General features: G+C 47.3%; 1 protein-coding gene across 4 annotated transcripts in view; it reads right to left on the bottom strand.

The window, feature by feature from the left end:
* Nucleotides 1-22,015, bottom strand: part of NTRK3 (neurotrophic receptor tyrosine kinase 3) — a 219,078-nt gene that overhangs the window by 141,689 nt on the left and 55,374 nt on the right. For all 4 annotated transcript variants that reach the window (XM_032122343.1, XM_032122344.1, XM_032122346.1 and 1 more), the window contains 7 exons: nt 16,440-16,597; nt 14,042-14,184; nt 13,341-13,482; nt 10,911-11,207; nt 7,545-7,568; nt 6,681-6,751; nt 4,841-4,943 (listed from right to left, as the gene is read on the bottom strand). In XM_032122343.1, coding sequence (XP_031978234.1) covers nt 4,841-4,943; nt 6,681-6,751; nt 7,545-7,568; nt 10,911-11,207; nt 13,341-13,482; nt 14,042-14,184; nt 16,440-16,597 — 938 coding nt within the window. The remainder of the gene's footprint in view (nt 1-4,840; nt 4,944-6,680; nt 6,752-7,544; nt 7,569-10,910; nt 11,208-13,340; nt 13,483-14,041; nt 14,185-16,439; nt 16,598-22,015) is intronic.

Raw genomic sequence — 22,015 nt, 5'->3', positions numbered from 1 at the left:
AGTGCTTTGCTCTTTCTTCCTGCTCCCACTCCATGGCAGGCTCCCAGGAGGAAGGAATGAACAGGCCCTGATCACAGATTTCCTGAGCAACTAACCCTTAATGTACAGGCTCTCCAAGCTGCAGAGGGTTTGTTCATGCCTATACAACAAATAATCAGGAGGGGGGTAAATAAAATCGGTGCATGACTGTAGCCAGTCTTGGCCAAGGCAACATGGGACAGAATTAAGCCTCATCTGAAATGCAGGTCATGGCTCTGATAGATATATATATTTTTCCCTCCCTTTGAAGCTGTAGCAATAATTGCATAATGAAGGAGAGGAAAAAAAAAAAAAAAAGAAAACTAAAAAAAGAAATGAAGAACCCAAATCAACAAAAGCAAAAAGCCAGGCAGCAAAGATATCTTTGCAGGAGCTGCTCCTCCTGAATTAGAACTCTGGAATTGTTCTGCAATCGACTCAGTGGACAGTAACCATCTGTTTATGGAAAAAAATGTTAATAGCCCCCAATCATAATCAAATAGGCAGCTGCTTTAAGTACCTTTTAACTAACACTAAATTACAATGGAACAACTCTGCAAGTATTTCTGACATTCACATGCACATCAGCAGTGCCAGCACTTTGATCAGGGCTATTAGAGCAAATATCAAATAAACTGATAGTGATGGGATTCCTCAAACATTACAAAAAGCGTGGGCAGTGTGTGTTTACTGTTCACTCGGTTCTCCCCCACCTCCTTGCTGTTTCTGCTTATTCAGAAAGAAAACACATATATGCACGTGCACACACGTGAACACCACCCACCACAGCAGACCCCGTGAAAGCCTGATCCTCTGTGTTTTTCTGTCCAAGCCTGAGTTTCCATAGGTATTCTCCAATGCCCAGAAAGGCTTGAGGCATTTTTATCAGCTGGACATCACCTGGTTTGTCATTCTGCTCTTTCCATGATCCCTGTAAAGGCATCATCTGTAAGTCCCTTCCCTTCTCCTCTGGGTGGAACTGGGCAGCAGAACCAGAAGCTGCAGCACAGAAAGGGGAAATCCAGGCAGGCAGAGCTGTGCAGACACACTTGCATGTGTGCAGAGAGGCAGCATGATCACACGCTTATTTCTTTAGGAAATCAGATTAAAAACCAGTCGACTCTTTGCCAGCTGTAACCAAGTCTGAACCATTAGCTGGCACTGGCTCCACCCGAGGAAGAAAACCTTGTTTGGACAATGGAAGTAGTTTTTCATCTCAGAGCCTGGAAAACAGTTAATCTCAGCAAAACTACAAGTGTTCTTGTCTCTGGATTTTCTCTAGCACCTTTCTCTGCATATCTGAGCTAACTCCATTTGGGTTTTATTGAAGTTGTGCAGCACCAGGAATACATCACACAGATATGCATGAGCACACCTCCTTCATCCCGAGGCACTTGCAAATGTAACAGAAAACAAGTAAAGGGAGAATATATTTCAGTCCATCAACATAAGTATTTACAGTCTCCATCACTGTGCCATCCAAACGTTTTGTATGCCCCAGATCTTTTCTGTGCCATTGTTATTCTTTCATGAAATTTAATTTTTCTTAGTCCTGGGGCTTGCATGTGGCTTTTTTATTATACTACAAAATTTCATTTCCTGTCATCTGCTGAGATTAAACTTGGATTGGAAGACACCATTTACGAGGGCTGCAGTGACAAGCCTGAGCCCAGCAGGTGAGGTGTAAAGCCCTCCACCTTGGGTGGGCAGTCAGGGAACGTGGGACACCGGCCCCAGAGTTGGAGCAAGCAGCGACTGAGAGTGGGATATTGGGCTCCTTACTCCCATGTGGTCTATCCCATCCAAAAAAAACCACCTCCTTGGGACACACAGTAAACCGAAGGACTCCAACTTTCAATTTCTTGCTTGGTAATACCTTTTTCTTTTTCCCACACTAATACGAGGCTTTAAAAAGCATCCCAGCCCCCCCTCTGGATACAACACCCTTCAGCAAGTGGCTGCATTACTGCAACTTCAACGAGTCTCAGTTTTAACATTCACTTCTCCCAGTGGTTTTCCCTCCGCTGCCTCTCTGTTGCTCATGCAACGCCACTTCTCACAAAAAGGAGCTTTGTTTGCCATTTCCCCGCCGCCTACAGCGCCCCAGCTCCAGCGATCTCCCGGCCCCCCCCAGCTGCCTCAGCCCACCCCCGTTCCCTCCCAGCTCCAGCAGCCAAAGCCGACAGGCGGCCAGAAAGGGGATCTGACCTCCGCCGTTCCGTGTTAATGAATGCCCTCTCCGGAGGGAGCACGGGAAGGCGAGAGGGATGGATGGCCCGGAGCCAGGCTGGGCGAGCTCAGCTGAGGAGCGCAGCGCGTCAGAGCCGCTCTCAAAGGGGCTTTTGTTGGTGCCAGCGCTGCAGCCCGGCGAGGGCTCCGCTGGCTTTCCCACCGCTCCGCTGCTGCCGGATCGGGAACCGGCTCTGGCAGGACTGTGGTGCGGTGCTCCGAGGGTGTGCTACCAGCCAGAAGAGGACAGAGGTGGACACACCATCCTCTCGTAGTCCTCTCCCAGCGCACGTCCCTCAAGACACGAGTTTCTTTTCGGCAAAGGCAGCTGGGATGTTGGACACTTGGCAGCCTGGTTCTAAGGCTGGTGGGCAATCCAGCAGGCTGGCCCAGGGAGCCTTCCAAACCCAACGTGACATCCAACTTTGTCAGTCCACGTTCACCTCTCTCTAGGAAATAAACCATCTGCTTAGCACTAGGAGAAGCAGAAGGAAAAAGATGTACCCAGAAGGACTCATGAGGTACTTTAGGTAACATGTCCAACACGAGCACACAATGTTCTGCATCTGACAAAATCAACAAGAAAAACCTGCTCCTGCAGGCCTGCCAAGCTGGGATTTCAACAACAAGTGGCAATATATCAGCTGGCAACAAACAGCTCCTGAATCAGGGACTCACTTTCCCAAAAAGACTCAGGGTCTGGATTTTTTTTTTTTTTTTTTTCCCCTTAGTAAATGATAACATGCTGGGTGCCATAAAGGATGCCTCCTGCCCAAGAGTTAACTGAGCAGAGTAGAGTTTGGGCTGTGTGTGTAGGCTGTCCATGGTGGTGCCTACAATAATTGTGACTTAATAAAGAGTTATCTCCCTGGTTTTGGATATGTATTTATCTTCTGCCAACTCCATCTCTCCAAGCAACATCAATAAAATTTGTAGAAAGTTTGAAGGGTTGTGGTTTCCTATCAGAATTGGAAGAAACACAACATGATGAGGAGGAAAGCAGACTTTTCTAGCTAAACAGTTTTGCCTCTAATTACACACACAAGGGCCCATCATGGCACCCCTCTGGTTTCTGGGAATGTAGAAAATCCACTGACATGCTTATCCAAACACCTCTAAACACATACACACATCTGTTCACCAAGACTGGTTACTCACATCAGGCTCACTTCACTCCTCTTTGATTCTTCCACCAGTCAGATGTTACTTTTCCTTTTTATATTTGTATCTCAAAGCTCCATCAGTGGCACATGCCCAAGCACTTCCAAAGTGTTCTGACAAATCCCTCCAGAAGGCACATAACATCATCCCAGTTTTACAGATGGGGAAATTAGAGCAGAGACAGAGGTTAAGACAGCTAATTGCCTGTGGCCACTAAGTGAGTCAGTAGAAGAGCTGGGAATTGATCCCAGGAACCATGTCTTCAATTCCTCTACTCCACCCACCAGTCAGTACACTCCACCAGATGGTTTTTATCATTGGACATATGGACTAAATATTCCTAAATTGGTGTAGAAGATTCACTATTTAATTAAATGTCCTGTCTTCTACCTCCATAGGATGCATAGGAGAAACCCCAGCCAGAATCCCATCTGGACCCACTCAGGAAATGTCTACATAAAGAAAACAAAGCCCTAGGCAAGCACAAGGAACATTCCCAAACCTATCAACCTGCCCTGCAGCACAGACCACAGCAAGGCCAGGAAATAGGCAGTGACTCAGGAGCCTTGGGAGAAGCTTGTGTTTGTCAAAGCCTGGCTTCAAACAGTGCATGCATGAGCCACCAGTTAGGCTGGGAACAACTTTGTCATGTGAAGCCTCTTCCTTCAGCCTTCACTGGGCACCACCAACGCTGCCCAGCTGGAGATACCAGCAGAGTCACAAAAAGCAGACGGCACAGAATCATCTACTTCTGGCATTGGCTCTGTCACATCACAGAGCTGGTGCTGGTAGGACAGAGACCAGTTCTGCCTGGCAAACATCAGACACCTTCTCACTTCCCAGTCACTATCAGTGACACCTGAAATAAATTTCTAAGGTCATTATTCATGACAAAGAGGAGGAAACCTTTCATCAGAGAGTCATCAGAAAGAGACCTTCCATACCACTGCCTTCCCAGTATGGACATAAAGTGACAGCAGCACCTCGGTCCCCATTCACAGATAGGCACAGAGTGGCTGCACCTGCTTTCCCAACAGAACTCAAACCAATTTCACATCCTTCTGTCCCCCCTTCACACCCCAGCCAGTGCAGGGGAAGCCTGTGCACCACCAAGTCCATAAAACAGATCTCACCCAAGACCATGCTGTCCTGAACAAAATGCAGGGCTGGAGGGAGCAGGCTCAAAGCTCTCCTGGACAACCTGTGTGCTGATAAGGAACACACATCCACACTTCTGCCCACAGAAGCGCACACAGCTGAGAACCACCAGCCCGTTTATCTCTGCTACTCTCTCAACAAACAGAGGAGGGCTGCACTCCCTTTGGAAGGCTTTGCATTGTAGGAATAAAGCCACAACACCTTTCCACGTGTGCTCTAAGAGCTGGGCAATCCTGGAAGGTGTCTCCTGCTAGGGGAAAGCAACTGCACCTACCTTTCATCCCAAACTTGGACCGCCGGCCATACTTGTTGATCATGATAAAGAGGACGACCAAGAGGACACAAGCAAAAGCTGCCAGCCCGACTGCTATGGAAACCTGGAAGGAAAAAGCCTTAGAGTCAACACAGAGGAGTTTGGGAGTCTAAATCAGAAACACAGCACCTCCTTGCCCAGTTAACCTTTCTATAGGCTCACACCATCTGCTGCAGCCCTGTGGATATCAGCTATGGAGGAAAACACAAGTTAAAGCAGCAAGCTTCGGCACAGCTTGGAGGCATTACAGGCTTTTTGCAGGACTGGGAGGTCTGGGATTTTCCTATCAGTGATGCTGATCTGGCAACCAGTTTTCCCCAGCCTCTCACTCCAGATATCTGCAGGGAAAAAAGACCTCTGCTCCAATGCCTGTGCTCTCCCTTCACTGCATCACATCCCAAGCCTCCATTTCTGACATCACCTCTTTGCCATGACATTACAACACTAAGGCTATTCAAAGCTCAGCTGGGAACACAGTTCTGCCTCCATCCAAACATCCCTCAGGACAGAGTGAGGGACAATAACACACCACACAAAGAAAACAGAAGAAATTAAGTAGAACTAAGGGATTTTCCCCTGTAAAACCTCTGAGTTTTCAAAAGCCTCTAACGGTTCCCTATTTATTGTAATTTTACTAGTAAATATTTATAGTACAACAGTGTCCAAGTCCTTCACTGGAGCTGTGGTTCCACTGTGGCAGTGTACAAGCAGAGAAAGAAAACCTCCTTGCCCTAAAGGGTTTACAGTCCCAGGCTTATTTTAATATTTATGAATATTTATTCCTTCAAGTCTTTGCTTGAGATACTTTTATTGCATTGATGCAAACAACAATTTCTCTGGCATGTGTCCAATTGTTCTGTACTAGGTCTTGTGATGCATTTAGACTTTGCTTCCTTTTACAGAACTGTATTCTGCTATAACAGAAAATACATCACTTAACTAAGAAGAAGTAATTTCATTTTGCAATCCTTTTCCCCGTTGTTGGTACATTTGTTTTGATATTTTTAAATTTTTATTTTACCGCACTCTATTTTCATCCCCAGCTTGTTTTCTGTGCTTTATATTTAATAATCAGTGCACATTATTACTCCAGCCTCACTGTTCAAAGCTTCTACTTCAATTAAAGGAGGCTTTCTCTTGGATGAGAACTGAAGCCAAGGTGGACTGAGTTTTGCTTGTTCTGTTGACACTTTGTGGATTTCAGTATCTTAAAACTTTCATAGAACTAGAGCAATTGTATAACATGCTAATTTTTTTCTTCTAATACTTATACACACTTTTTTTTCCTTTTTTCTACAGGGATTCTGCAGAAGAAAGACAATTCTGAGATCAGATAAGCCCTAGACTTACTTTCCTTTTTCATTTTAGGCATGCCTTGCACAGCAGGAGAGAGGGCAAAAAGACAATGACAGAATTGAACCAAACTAAACCCGAGTCCCTCACCAGGCTAAGCTTAACAGATCAATAACAGTCCAAAACACAATTGCCTGTTTGTTTGTTCTCTGGGTGCTACTTTTTTAGAGTGATAATTCTTGACCCCGCCAGCAGTGACTTCACAGGATGCCTTGTTTTCAAAGGGTTCCCTGGTTCCACACTGCAGACTCAAGAGGATCAGATGGCTTGTGTCAGTCTCTTACCTGCCTGACACAAGCCACAAAATCCTTCTGATTGCTGTCTTGAGTCATAAAGGAAGATATTTTCCTTGCAAACATCTCAAAACAGCAGAGAAGCACAAATACTGAGTCACTATCAACAAGGAATGAATGCAAAGCAGTTCTGCAGAGAAGAGACCAGGACTCACCCCAAAAGTGTCCTCCTCTGGTTTGTGGGTCACAGTGATCGGTGGGGTGGGACTCACTTCATAATCACCGACTGAAACCAAAACACCAAAGACACAAAATTCAGTGTGGCTCCCATGGGACTCCCACGGCACCAGCACATTCCAACAGCACTGCCTGACCTAACGAGATCCAGCTCACCCCTAAAAGAGGCTGCAGCTTTCTGTTTCAGAAGGCACAAGTCAACCATCAGAGAGCTCCCTGTGCACACCAGCAGAGAAAGCACAGACCAGCACCGTGCCGATGTTGCTCCAGTGTCACAAATGAGAAACATTTGGGTGCCCGCTGTCCTGGAATGAGTTCCCACCACCCTTGAGCCCTCTCCTAGTTTTCACAAATCTACTGAGCTAGGTGGGGTTAAAACACAACTGACTCCAGCAAAACTTGATCTGAAGAAACAGTAACTTGAATGCTTTTTGTGGTGTGTGATGTGTTTTGGGGGGTGGAGGGAAGAATCTGTTGAAGAAACTTGACAGAATTGAGTCCTGCTTCTTATCCCAGCTCACAGCAGAGATGTTGTTGGGGACAGGCCAACCTGCATCAAATTAAGATCCCTTTTGCTACACCACAACCAACCATCATTTCCTTTATAGGACCTTCTTTGGGACACCACTAGAGGCAAATGAGCATCTCCTGGCCTCAAGAGATTACCCAGCTGATCACAAGTTCCCCAATGATCTTGTTCATGCACAGAGAAGCCAGGGCTTTGTGCAACCTCCACCAATCTGCTTCTGGCTTCCTCATTTTTCCTATGTAAATCACAGAGGGGAACAGGAAACCACAGAAACAAACGAGCCACAGAATGCAAAAAGTGGGGAGACACTTACTTGAGACAAAGTTGTCCGTACTCTCTGTGGAAAGGACAAAGAGAGAAGCAACACGATTAGCACCACAGCGAAGGGAGAGGGGTCTCCTTCCCCACCCACCTCAGACACACTCCACCACCCCAAAGAGCCCAGGAAACCAACTTTTCATATTTTTTTCCTCTTGGGCAACTGTTCCTGGAAATTGCAGCGCATGTGCCAGCAGGACATGCTGGAGGTCAGGGTGGAGAACCTTGGGCAGAAAGAGGAGGGAAGGGATACCACTGTGAGGCCAAACTGGGGAACAAGTAGCACGTGTGAATGATTGGTAAATGACCCTGCTTTCAGCAGGCGAGCAAAGCTCAACAGACACGCAGGGTTCTGCAGGATGGAGGTGGAGGGGCAAGAAACAGATTTTGCCTTGCATGGCAGTGTGCACCCAAGGACAAAATCCTACAAGGATGAGAACCAGCTCCCACGGATGAGAGCTCAGCTTGGGGCAGGGAGTTAGAGGAGACCTCCTCTGACCTGCTTTTCAGGAGCCACTCATAACAGCTGATAGCACCTGAATTGGACATGGAGACTGTGGCTGCCTAGGAGCTGCCTCTTGCCCGAGACAAGCACAGCAGGCCCTGCTGTCATCCTCCTGACTGCTCCAGTCTATTCAGCAAAGCTCCTTCAGCTCCAGAGGTAGCTGAGGCCCCAGACAATAAGGCCTAAAGCCCTCAGTGACACTCAGTTTACACAGAGTGAGAATCATGTCAGCTTCCAATTCACTCGCCCGTGCAAGAAACTGAGCCCAATATTGGCTGGAGTTTACACAGCTTTGCTGGCAGAGAGCTCCTGGAAGGATGCTGAAATGCTCTGGAGCATGGGTGAGGCTTGGAAGGGGAGTGTAAAACAAACCCCAGGTGACAAACACGGCTTACCAAACCAGGGGAAAAAACCAGAACAAATATTTTTGGTTTAAATCAAGCAGAGGAGTAACTTTCCTTTGCTTTTTAGCAACGGGGGGGGGAAAAAAAAGGAGGGAAATATTTTATTTGGAGATTTTTTTCTTCCCTATTAAGGCAGAGTCTAGTCATAAAATTCTTGCTGCTTCTACATTTTCCCCTTTCCATTTTTCTCTGCTGGACTAAGCAAATTCGACAGAAACCCACAAAAAGGGTATTTTTCATAAAACCCTATTTTTCCAAGCATAAAAAATAGCCGAGAAATTTCAGCCAACTTGAGTTCTGTGAGAAGTTCCCAAAGAACTGAGCACTCATCACAGGTACATTAACCTTTGTGGATTAAATGAGGAGTTGGTAACCTGTGGCAGAGATCCCAATGACAACATGCAACGAGATTTTTACAGGATATGACACAAATCTGTCCTGGGAGCCACTGCCCTGCAGCACCAGAGAGAAGGTGAATATGGCACGGAGCTTACATCTCCCAGATCCCAGCTTCTAACAGCACTTTGCTCCTCTCAGCCTGGAAAGCAGAGTGGGGCCTTTTACCAATGAGAGGTTTTTGACCAGAGGGTTCTAAAATACATGGTCATAGGTCCTTTTCTACACTGACAGAAACTCTTCCAGGCACTATTCATTAATTAAGACTAATAATATCACCCTGGGTAGTGACAGCAAGGCCCTTGCACGTGTGAATTGCTGTAAGCAACGAGGGGCTTGAATGAGCCACATGGGGAAACCTTCAAAGTGTGGCATTTTCTGAAGGAATCTGCCTTCAAATGGGAAATTATAAACGTCAGCTGCAGTGAATGTATATGTCAGCTGTGGCAGTGGACGAAGCAACAAGCTTCAAGGAAAGTAAATTACATCCTGCACTGGGCTGACAGGGTCTGCCAGGGTGAGGAATGGCTTGGGACTTTGGATCAGAAGAAATAAAGGAAATGGGTCAGTTCCTGCTGAGAGATGGTTCAGGGTCAGTAAGCGCCCCACACCAACAGCACACACAAGGCATGGGTGGAGATGCATTCACAAGGGCAATATTTTACATATATTCACACAACCCCATTCTCCCAGAGCCTCTAACACAGGACGCTCTTCAAACATCAGTGTGCTTTTCCACTCCACAGCATGGCTCAGATCCATTTCCAAAATCAGCTCTCCAGAACAGCATATCTGCCTCCCTTTCCTGGAGGTCCAGCACCTCCTTAGGAGATGGGGAAATTGAGTCACAAGGGTGGGACCTGATAGAGCTGAGACTGCAAACCTGTGCACCTCTCCTCACCCACCTACACTTAATAAGCCCTTCTGCCCTGACAGAAGGAAACATAAATAGGTCAGATAGTCAAACAGGGCAGCATCCTTGAAGTCAGAACACAAATTTTCCACTCCCATCCGTATCAGCTCATTTGTTCAATTGTCAGATCTTCAAGGCAGAGATTTGGGTTTGCATTTATGATATTTGACCTGCGGGAAAACTCTGTGTACATATATGGTGTGATATAAATAATAAATGAGAGTACCCTTGGTATTTTGCTATATTTAGCAAATGCCCTATTTTGCTGGATTTTCTTGGGCTGTAGGGGCCAATTTAGAGCTGCCACTTTCTCATGGCATCATTCCTGAAGGCAGCACAGATCTTAACTCCATGATGGCCAGCGTGGTGTTACACTGTCAGGGAACAGACCGAGATGCTCTATAGAGCAGACAGGCCACCACAAAAGTCTCTATGGCACTTCCCAGAGATGGATCTTCATGTCCTCAAATGCTTTTTTTTTTTTTGCACTTAAGCTGTGAATCACCAGGGAGTACAACAGGGAATTCCAAGCAATCAGTTAAGAAATCCCAGCAAACTGATGCAAAGTGACTAATTGAGCTGTCGCATCTTTTGTAGCCCTGTCATCCTGGAATTGCACATATTGCATTCGGAAAGAAAACAATCCTGACATGTCTGCATCCAGCTTTAATCATTTCACAAATGCAAGCTAGAAGTAGAAAAAACAAAGGGACAGGCTGCATCACTTCAAAGGCTTTTCCTTTCTATAGCTTATAACTATCACACAGCAGAACACTTTCTCTCGAAAAAACTCAGCCACCTCTTTGGGGCACCCAGAAGGATGGCCAAACTTACATCCTAGTCCCACTGAAATTCCTAAAGATCTGTAAAATAAATAAATAAATACACTGCAGAATATGCTACAAAATAAAATTATCTAAAGCAGTTAGCACCTCTCCCAGCATTAAAGAGTTCATATGACACCAAAGTACACTTGTGTAGGAAAATCACACTGGTCAGAAGAAGAGGCTGACAGGGGTCACCTCTTCCAACCTGATGCTCAGACAAAGCTGACTTGGGTTGTCAAGGCAAGGATTACTGGCAGGGCTATAGTAAGACCTTCAGATTGCAAGGAGCCCTGGTGAGATAAACTGAATATCCTACCTGGAAAAGGCTTTTCAAGGAAGTGTCCTTTGATAGTTTGGTTGGCTGAGCCCAGCTGGTTGGTGGCCACAATCGTGTAGTTGCCATTGTTGTAGTGAGTGGGTTTGTTGAAGAGCAGGCAACCCTCAGACACTTCCCCTTGCTGGTAAAACTCCATGTGGATGATCTCTGTCTCCCGGAGGACCTGGCCGTTGTGCAGCCAGTGAAGGGTGGGAGCTGGGTTCCCATGCACTGCAAATGCAATGCAGTGCTCCATGTGTAGCACCGGCTCCTCCAGAGTAAGGATGCGAGGGGGATCTAGCAGAGAGAAACATGGCAGGCTCACAGCAACCTCCACCCAACGTCACGACTCTGTGCACCACGGAAACTAAGAGCATTGAAAACCTCCAAAATCACTTGTTCCTTCTACTCTTCCCGTGGATGTCTGTAAAGAAGCAGTGTTGCCACAAGAACCCCTCCACCCTCCCTGGAAGGAGGATCTGAGCCATGGCCAGGCCTCTTGGCCTTCCAAACAGGGGTATAAAGACAGGGATGGGAATTTCACCAGCCCAGAAACAATTAAGCTTGGACTGTCCTGTCCACACACCTACTGCTGCTCTCCTTCCCCCAAGGGATCCTGGGGAGGCCGCCTGTCCCCGTTAAGGAGGACACGGTGATGTAGCACTGTTACATTACACATGTGCAAGGTGCCCGTGGGAGCTTTCCAGTCTCACCAAGCAATTCTGGATTGCATAGCTGTGGAAGCAAACATCCCTCAGAGACTGTCTCTCCTTGGGGGCTTTGACTGCCTGAATATCCCAAAGGAGTTCTCACTCGCCGAACAGCCTCCAGGAGTGTTTTAATTAAAGGGAGTAGAGTGGGAGAGGGATAAGAAAAGCAGAAACTCCACCTGCAATTTATTGTATATGCATCGTCTTCCCCTTGGGACATCCCAAGAATTCAAATGTTGCTCTGCTATAGCTTCTGAAACCCCATTTACAACGCCTACACCTAAGGTCCCAAACCCCAAGGCTGGCAAGGTCTGAACTAGAAGAACAAGTTTTGTGCAAAGATATGTGACACAAAGATGTATGTCTTCCCTAAAACTCTCCTTTTCCTGCTACCATCCAGCTGCAAAGATAATCCATTGGGCATCCACAAGGAAGAAAACCAACATACCAACTTTGACCCAGCTTTTGAAAAAAGACAGTGAATTTTGCAGGCAGTGAAGGTGATAGAAGAGAAGAAGGTGCAGAGCTGGTTGGAGCTCAGCAAAATTCTCTCAGCAGCACCCCATCTACCCTGAACCACACGGTCGCATCCCAGCCACCCTCCTTCGTTCACAAGCCCAGATCCGCATGTGGCTTGTTCATATCTTCCTGGCATGGGGGTTTCAAAACAGGCAGCCACCTACATGCACAAACCCAGATCTTTTCAGTGTGAAATTACAGCCTGAGTGATGGCTCTGTACAACAAGAGTCAGGGTAGCAGAAACTGTCGGCAGCTCAGAGGATTTCACGGGTGAAAACAGGCATGGACATAGCACTGTTTAAGGTGTGGAGGAACAGATGCTAAAACACCGTGCAAAAAGCACCCGTCTGCTGACCAGTCAGCTCTGAGCTGGCCTGAACTTTAATTACCTCCATCCTTCAATCCCTCAATAGCACTTATTGGAAGGAAGATGAAAGTAGTAAAGCATCACACAGCGTGCATAGGTTCACCAAGAGCAGCCAGAATCCCACAAGGGTCTCCCCTACATATGGCAAGGTTGGGGGTGGGGGACAGATTTTCAGACTACAGAGTAAGGGCAAATATTACAGACACAGCAAAATATAGCAAATCTCAGCTGCTTGAGACCATAAAGCTGTGTAAACTTCCTCTTAAGGTCAGGGTTTTGTTATATTAGAAAGCACAAAGAAAGTTGAGCTACTTGGAGATAAAAGTGAGCAGTTCAAATCTGACACGTGCACATTTACATGACATTTGCGGTTTAACTTTGTAGGATCTGACCTGAGAGGAAGCACTAACATCCCTGTAATCAGTGGCAAGTTTTAAACTTTAGCAAGGGTGTCATTGAACCTCTCGCATAGCGTAAAGGCAAGAAACTTTGTGTTTGTAAACAGATTTTTAGTCCCTCTATGGCTTTCCCTTAGTCTGTTGAGTCTTCCTAGAGAGGGGCAAGAAATGCCCATTACCACCACGGTGGCACTGCTGTTCCTTCCCTGCTCTCATGCCCATTTCTGGATTAATGGAAGCATCGGAAAAGCAAAATTACTGACACTTGAGAGAGAGCTGTGTGAGGATCCACCTCCAGCTCACTGTGCTCAGCTCCTCCTAATCCTCACCCACAAAACCAGTATGGCACAGGTAGCAAGTGGCTGTGCATTCAAACAGCTCCCAGGGCAGCCCCTCCAGGCTCTGTATGGACAAGGTGTCTCCACTGGTACTTACAGTAGACAGTGAGCAGCACACTGGCATTGCTCATCCCCACCACGTTCTCAGCAATGCAGGTAAGCAGGAATCCATTGTCCTCACTGGTGACATTCACCAAGGTCAAATTGATGGCATGAACATTGGTCCAGTTGAGGTTGGTCTAAAAATCCCAGAGAAAAATACACACAGAAATCAGTATCTGGTGGCTCCTTTCCTCCCCACTACCACCCCCAGAAAAGGAGGATCACAGTTTCCATGTGAGAAGGTCTCCAAAATCCAAGAACAACTGGGATCTGGATAGAGGGAGGTATTTCCTCACCTGATTAAACACACCTCATCTTATAAGAGGAAATACTGGGAAGGGGAGAGCCATGGCATTGTAGCACTGATTCATACGGCTGGCCTCTAGAAAATCTTACTTAGCTGCTACTTAGGTATGGCAAACAGGCAGTTTTAGTACAGTTTCATCAGAGGACACATGGGTTAATTCAATCAGGGAGCACTGAGCTCTGAAGCTCTCTCATCTTCACTTTCCAGCCATCCAGAGGAAAGGTTTTGCTCCCTTCTGGTAGTCCCCAGCTTCTCATGTGGATAGAGCAAGGCTTCAGCTTTCCTTTGGATACAATGATTTCTCTTCTCTCATACCTGCTTGCACGGACCTGGGGAACTCCCAGCAGCTGCTTTGGGCACAGGCAGCACTGAGGTGCTGCAGCCCCTACCTGGTGGGTGTTGATGGAGTGGAGTTCAGCCACTGTCCAGTCCACGTCCGGCAGCGGCGATCCTGAGCCATTGCAGGTGATGACGGCGTTCTCCCCTTCCCGCACCGTCAGGTTCACGTGGCTCACACTGATCTCAGGAAGGTCTAGAGGAGCCAAAAAAATCCGCTCAGGTGTGAGGCAGCATTTGCTACAGCCAGCCACAGGGCTTGTGAGGACCCAGAACCCACCAAGCTGTTTCTCAAATTAGCCCCCAGCACCCCAAGATAAGTAGCATGAGGCAACAGCATGGCCTTGCCCTACCGAGAAAAGGAGGGGTGTCAGAGACAGAGGAACATGTAGACGCTGGAGATGTGCCAGCTGAGCAGACCCTCCCATCGTCTTTGAATCCAAAAGTTGCTGTCCAGTTCTGGCCACCCTCTCTCACAACCCCCATCCCCATCTCTCTACTCCCACAGAAGCTGCTCATGAGGGCAGTCACCTGGAACAGGAAAACTGTGTGTCCTGGGAGAGGATCCAAGGCCTCCCCACCTCCAGGGACAAGGCACAGAGTGCTCAGCATTCCAGGTGAAGAAAGTGTCACTCTAATATATAACAATCAAGAAAAGATGACCAAGGATGTGTCCTCACATTAACTGCAGCTCTCCTAACAGAAGGTGCCCTTGTTCTTCCTCGGTGGTAGCAGAGGGATTCACTGATTTATGGTGGCTCTGATCTACACCACTCTTACATGGTGCCACAGGCACCAGATATCCTTGCAACGTGAAACAAGACAGTGCTGGTTGCAAGAGGGCCAAATAGTCTCCTTGAATAGGGGAGGTTTTCAGAGGCAAACTGAGTAAGCAGGGCAGCAGGTACTGACTAGTGGTCCTATCCCATCACAGGGCAGCAGCATCCATCATGCCAAGGCAAAGTCATGGCTGGTGACACACACACACACTTTCATGGCCATCGGGGAGTGGCACCAGGAAGGAAGCAGCATTGTACTCATTGGGGGGATGCCAGAAGAGAGAAGGCAGCAGTCAAGACCTGGCAAAGCTGCATAGGTGGCAGGAATAGCTGACAGGGAAATGGGAAGGACATGTATGGTCTTCTCCAGGCTGAGCTGGTATCAAACATGGCCACACCAAGCCATGCCTGCCCTCCACACCAAAGGAAAAAGGCAAATGTGGTGTCTTTAGAGCATCCCTGGAGTCTTAATGCTTGAGCAGAAAGACTCCTCTGGAGGAAAGCAGACCACTGCGGCTCCCTGCCCCTCCTCCAGGAGGTTTCATGCTCAGAAGAGGTGCTCACCCTGCACACCAGCACATTTTTGCTCCAAAAATCAGCACCCTGCTGTCCCCTGCAGTCTAATGCCACCATTGATGGAGCCATCTCTCCTCCTATCCCTGATCCCTAAGGAATTTTTTTTGTCTAATCCTTGCAGCTTATTCATCCCATGTGGGGCGGAAATTAAGCACTCTCAAATCTTTTTAGTTCATCTACATGAAGGCACACTTTGGCCAATTTCCAAAGCTTCAAGGGACAGGGTGAACTTGGAAAAAAAAAAAAAGGCAACAAAACAACAAAAAACCCAAGTCATGCAAATCCAAACGTGCATGCTGTTTGTCTACTACTGCTACAAATAACAAACCCAAATCCCTAGTACAGAGGATGATTATAAAAAAAAAATAAATCTAGTTTTTCTCCTTTTTTCAGCCTGCGAGTTTGACAGCTGCCTGTGTACAGACAGTTTAATTGCTCTGTAGAAGGTACATCTCTTTTTCCTTAGTCTGCAAGGGATGCTTTCCAGTAATAGCAACAGCAGAGCAAAACCTGACACCAAACAGGCAGCTGATATGTGAACAAGGTGAAGGAAAAAGGGATAACTATTGAACACGCCTCACGTTGCTCCTGGGGCCGCTGGACTCTTTTAAACATCAGCAGGAAATAGAAAGAGATATAAAGTCACTTCTGGCTCTTCCCTACAGATATGGGATTTCAATTGAAAAATAAAACAAAAGAAAATGAATAGAGACGTGTATTTCCTAAGAGTAATTACAAAAGATACAGCGGCAGTGTCTTTTAACAATATGCTGCTTCTAGGATTCGTTAGGCACGGGAAGGTCTACATGAAACAGCTCAAGACATCACACAGACTCACTACAGACACTTTGTCAAGCAGCAGCATTGCAGTGAAGAAAATGCCCCAAATCACTCAATATCTTTCATACACACATTAATAGCAGCTTCACATTTACCCAGATATTCTATTTTTAATCTACAAACTATCCTAACCAGCTTCAATCTTCCTCTCAACCACGTGGTGGGATCCTGCTACATCAGATTCCCAAAATAGCTGAACCTAAGGTGCTGGATTGCACAGGGATCCCTCCCTCATGTCCAGCCCTGGGATCCTTACCACACTGGGTGATGTTCATCTCCTTCAAAGTGATAATGACTGCATCCATGGTCATGCAGTAGAGATCCTGGTACTGCAGGTTTGCCTCGCCCTTCTCCTGCCAGAGCTGGATCCAGCGGATGTCACAGCTGCAGTTAAAAAGGTTCCTCTCTAGTCTCCTGCAGGCAGAGAGAGGTGAGAGAGGATGGTGGGATGGGGAAGGATGAGCAGAGCTGTCACCTGGCTCTGGAGTCCCCAAGGAGAACAGCCACCATATAAGTGTAAGAGCTAAAGTAGAATCTTCTCCGTGTTATTCACATGGGGTCTTCTGGCACTTATTATCCCTGTCTTTTCCACAGCCACACATCCATGCATTCAGTCTCCTTCGTGAGTGCACACAAGGTTTTACATCTCCCAGGGCAGCACACAGATGCATTCAATGTCTCTCACCACAAGATCTGTACTCCTGTGGCTTGGTCCCACTGTCACCCAGACACTCAGAAGAGTCACCCCTCAGCAAATGAAAAGGCAGCTCTCTACTGCCCTAAAATATTGATCCACATCTTCAAATCCCACTTCAGTAGTGGTCCTAGACTCTGCTGGACAAAGCACAATTCAAGCCCCCACAAGCACTCAGAGAAGCTGGCAGCTCTTCTCCCACGTTCCTTGTACGGACACGGGCTCCTGGTGACCCAGAACACAAGCTAATGTGCAGGGGAACATGCATTTTAATCAAATCAATCAGCACCGTACTGAGACCCTGCTGACCTGACCAGGAGAAATGGAGAAAAGCACTGCCTTTAATGTACTTCATTTAAACCACACTTACACATAGTTTATATACCAGGAATGTTTATTATAATTGATTTTCCAACCTATTAACCATTTCATTTACATTTTTAAAGCTCTGCAGGTCTCTGTGGACATGCAAGAAGGGCAAGTCCCAGCAGTAAGAAGAGCCCAGTGCTCATCCAGGACTGAGTTACCAAATCTGGTTGCAATGATAATTTTAGCAAAACTAGGAGATAGAGCCTGAACAAACAAAATCTCTCCCCACACAACTGTAAAGCAAAGGAAGTTGTGATCAGCAGAGCCAGCAGTGCCAAAGGTGAGCTCAGTTGCCCCAAAGCAGAAGGGGATCTCCAAAGGTCAAACCATTGCTGCACATGATATCTAGATCCCCCATCATACAGGGGAGAGCTTTTTTCCTGCTCTGTTCCACTTGTTACCACAAAAATCCATGCTTGCTTTCACAAAATTAATTTCACCGACTAACAGGATTTGGAAACAACCTTCCAAACATCCACAGCTGCTGTTTTGTCAATACAGTGCTGTAAAAGGAGGACGTGAAGGGGTCTTCTGGTAGCACCCAGGGTTGCTAAACCTGAACCCTAATGATGCCACTTTGCATTTTCAAATACGTCAAGATGTCATGTGACCTTTTTTTTGTAGGGCAAACACTGAGTTAAACTTCACTCTGTGGCTTTTCATTAGTTCATTTCTTTCCCACCAAAAGCACATAAACCTCTGTGACACAGGTACAAGGCTCAGACAAGCAACTCAAAGGCCAAAGCACTAAATTTAACAGACCAGAGCAGATTAGCGCAGTGATTTGGTGGGATTTGAGTGATGAGACATTCGCTGCGTGCTCTGACAGGTACTGCCAGGGCTTTGCACAGGCTTTACATCCTCCTCTACATGACCATGAATCTATTTTCTTCTCAGGAGCCTCCCAAGATCACTGATACCAGTAGAACATGGGATGGCATGTGGGTAAGAGCCACGGCAGATCAGGTAACTGGGGATGTACCCTGGGACCTGGCGGGGAGCTGGGGGAGCTCAGATGCAATGGGGGAGGAATTCTGCTCTGCTGCAAATATCCTCACAAAACGAGGCTGCTGGGAGAGCTGCTGTCCTAGCACTTAAGGGCAGCTCTGTAAGTAATAGACAGCAGCTTTCCCGGCCCATTGCTAATTCATGAAGGGCCATGAATAATACAGGAGCCACAGGCTTCAAGGCAGAACTTCCCCCAACCTGCCCCAACACCAGCGATGCAGCTCGCTCTCATCGAGACCCCCCAGAGGGGCTTTTGCACAATTTAACTCCCATCACAGGCTGGATGTGCTGAGTGCCACGGACAGCTGGCACGCACTGCGGGTAGAAGGGACACAGATGTGTGCACCCCTTGTCCCTAACATGCATTGCAAAAGCATTCCTGACACGTGTAAAATACCCTTTCCTCCTTGCTTGGTGCCAGCCTTGCCATGCCAGCTGGCTCTCCAGAGAGGTGCATAGCGAATTCCACACTCACACAGCTCTAAACTCACCCAAAAACCGGGACCTCCAATTCTCTCCTCAGACTCCTCCCCTTGCAGGAACCAGTAGGAGCTACAGCTCCTTCCAGCTCTTCCTCTCACATTTCTGTATCACACCTCCACTTCCTACGACCCTCTGCCTGTGGACATAAATGCACCTTCTCTCCCCTGCAAGAAGGAGAAGCACCTTGGGGACCAGAGGGTGCCCTTTGGGCAAAACACACTTTTGGACCAGAGGACACTGCCATGCGCTGCAGAGCATGGGTGCAGAAGCACCCCAGGGAGAATTAAGGCAAGGGGCTCTTTGTGGGACATATCCAGCAGAACTTACTCCTGAAAAGAACAAACAAACCCAAAGTGCATTTTTTGTATGCAGGCTGGAATTGTTGCCAAAGCATCACTTGGCTGCAGGCGCTCAGGAGCTCTGCACACGCCCACACCTTCTTCAGCCCTCCTTAAAACTGAAAGCACCTGTGAGAAATAGCAAATATCACAGCTGCAAAAGAACTGGGCTCTCTGCACAAGCAGAGCTGCTCTGTGACTCAAAGAGTTCATCCAAAAAGGGACTGAACCTGCACATGAGCCAGAGCCATCCACCAGCACCATAAGCAGAGAGTGATGGTAGGGTGTATTCAGGGCACATCCCCTTCCCAGACAGGCACACTATGTTGGGGAAAGAGGAAATTTGTGACAATCGTACCATGAGCTGTCATTTGATGGGACCCATTGTGTCGGTTTAACAAAAACATGGTGCATGGAGGTGGAGACACCCATCAAAACTGAAACCTTAGAGCCCTGCACACATCAAGACAATTCTCCAGCAAAAGTGATGCTGTTGGTGCCTGGTTGAGCCCAGCTTTGCTCCCTTCAGAGAGCTGTACCCACTGTCTCCCAAAACTGCCTGGACAGCCTTCACCAGGGTGGACCAGTGTGGGAGACAGATAGCATTAACAATTTGGTATGTTCTGGAACAGACAGGGACCTCACACACACACAAGCAGCTTTTTTTTCTAGACTAGCAGCTAAATGAGACACGTGCCCTGTCCCATGCCTCCCCACTCATCAGCTAAAGCAAAGCTGTCTGCAGCTAAAACCTCTCAGAGGGCAGCCGAGATCCTTGCCACACTTCTCCTGTCTGTTTCAATTCACATAAAACTCCTGCCAAGGTTTCATACTCCTGCAATTAAAACGCTCTTCCTACCTTGTGACTGAGGCCACTTCCCTAAGCTTGAGAACCAAAGAGCACTCAGCAGAGATAGAAAAAAATCTGATTTTGTTTTTTGTTCCTATTAATTTCCCAGAACCAAGGTTTCTCTTGGTGGTCCAACCAGAACTGTTATTTCCAAATCCCTGACAGAAAGGGATGGGACAGGGAGCGCTGTGCAGTGTCTGACAGCTGGCTCAGCTAATGCAGAGAGCAGGCAAGTACCCACTGTCTGGCCACAGCTCTATTACTGGGACTGCTGACGGTGATAAGTTTCAAAGCTGGAGGCACAGACCATGTTAAGTTGGACTCATAACATTAACAGAGATGCTGCTGTGCCCCATCCCCTCCAAAGCCTCTTGCTGTAGCATTGCAGGAATGTACTGCAGGGCAGCTTGGCAAGGACTGATGGTATTAGAAATGCTGATGGGTTGGGCAGAGCAGCAAGATGTTCAGGACTACAAGGTTTTATACAACCAAAGATGTAATTGGATCCAGAGTCTTAGGTTTTTCCGGGAAGTAATTTCTTGAAATGTCAGCCCTAAGCTCTCTGAGGACATGACAAAGGAAGCCAAGGACATGACAGAGGAAACCAGCTGTGACTTCTGGATAAGAAAGGCTCTAAGTCCAATGTTTATGAGCTGTTGCATGTGTCAGATGCTTCCCTGCACACACTCAGCTTCAGACTTCGGAGAGTTGTGCGCTCATTAGCCTGAGCCCTGCTGGTCAAGGTCAGCCCATGCTATGGGATTTAGGGCTGGAGTTACTGGAAACTATTCCAAGCCTTGTTTCTGGCCAGAATGAGCAAGAGATAATATTCTCTGGAAGTGTGCCTCATTTTTGCCATCCTTTCTTCAGTGAGTCAGCAGGAGAAAATCTCAACTCTGTCGAACAAGAGATTCTTCTTTATAGCAATACCACGTTCATGAGGCTGCGATGCCTTGGATGCAGCCAAGCAGCAATTTCAAGCCCCAAGTTGCCATCCACCTGCCCAGTAGTCTTCTGATCTTTCCTCCTCGTTGTTCACTGTGAGTGGCTTTGTCAGGTCTCGTGTTCCCTGGCAATCTCCATGTCACAACCAGTTGTAGTTCCTCTCCTCCCAACACTCTCCTGGGGACAATCCTCCCATCGCTTCCCTCACCACAAGCTCCACTGCTCCGAGCTGCCTCGTTGTCAGTCACAGTTTTGGCTTGGATGACTACCCTCCCTCCGGATCCATGATTTCCTGATAGCACAGGGGCACTGGAATTCAGTATAAGGCATCACTGGTGAGCCTCTGCACCCACTTGTCCCACCATCCCTCCACACAGACCTAACCCTCTGGAGAAGAGTGGACTACATGTCCCTGGATTCTTCCGGCCTCTCCACTGCTGTGTACAAATGCTGCTGCTCAGCCTGCCTTCTTCACACTTTGCTGTCTCTGCATCAGTCTCTGCTGCTCACCACTTTCTCCCTTTCCAGAGAATTTTGGCTCAATTTCAAGTCCTTGGCTGATGTCAATCTGCAACTCCCTTTCTAGCTTTCACCAGTGTTTCACACTCGCTTTATGTGGGCCATGTATTCCATCTCCTTCCCAGGTTCTGGAAGCCTCCTTGGAGCTCAGTGTGCCAAAAAACTGTCTCTTACTCACCCATCCTCTGCATTTCTAAAAAAAAAAAAAAAAAAATACAGTATTTCCCACTTTTGGGGATCCATTAGTAATTTCTTCCCATCTTGGAGATCTGCTCTTCCTCACCAACAGGTCCCATCCTTCTAGCAGTCAGGACCACAACCACCCCACAGTAGGTAACATGTCTTTACCTTAATTCCCAACATCTTTATGTGAATGATTATTCAGAGCCAATAGCTCTGGCTACACCTGTGTACTGCCTTCTTTCCAACAAATCCAAAGTTCATCAGGACAGTTTCATGGCCCCAGGAAGGACACTGCAGGCACATCCTCCTACCCCTTAAAAACTGACATCCCAGTGGGTACGAGATAAAATACCCCTCTGCTGTCATGTTTGGGGACCAGCATCAGCACATTATTCTGGTAACCCCCTCCTAGCTGTGCCCATGTGGATGGAGGGCCCTTAGTA

This window comes from Corvus moneduloides, chromosome 13, assembly GCF_009650955.1.
Source record: "Corvus moneduloides isolate bCorMon1 chromosome 13, bCorMon1.pri, whole genome shotgun sequence".
NCBI lineage: Eukaryota > Metazoa > Chordata > Aves > Passeriformes > Corvidae > Corvus > Corvus moneduloides.
The sequence above is the reverse complement of the archived record's forward strand: the minus strand, read 5'-3'. Positions and strand labels throughout refer to the sequence as shown.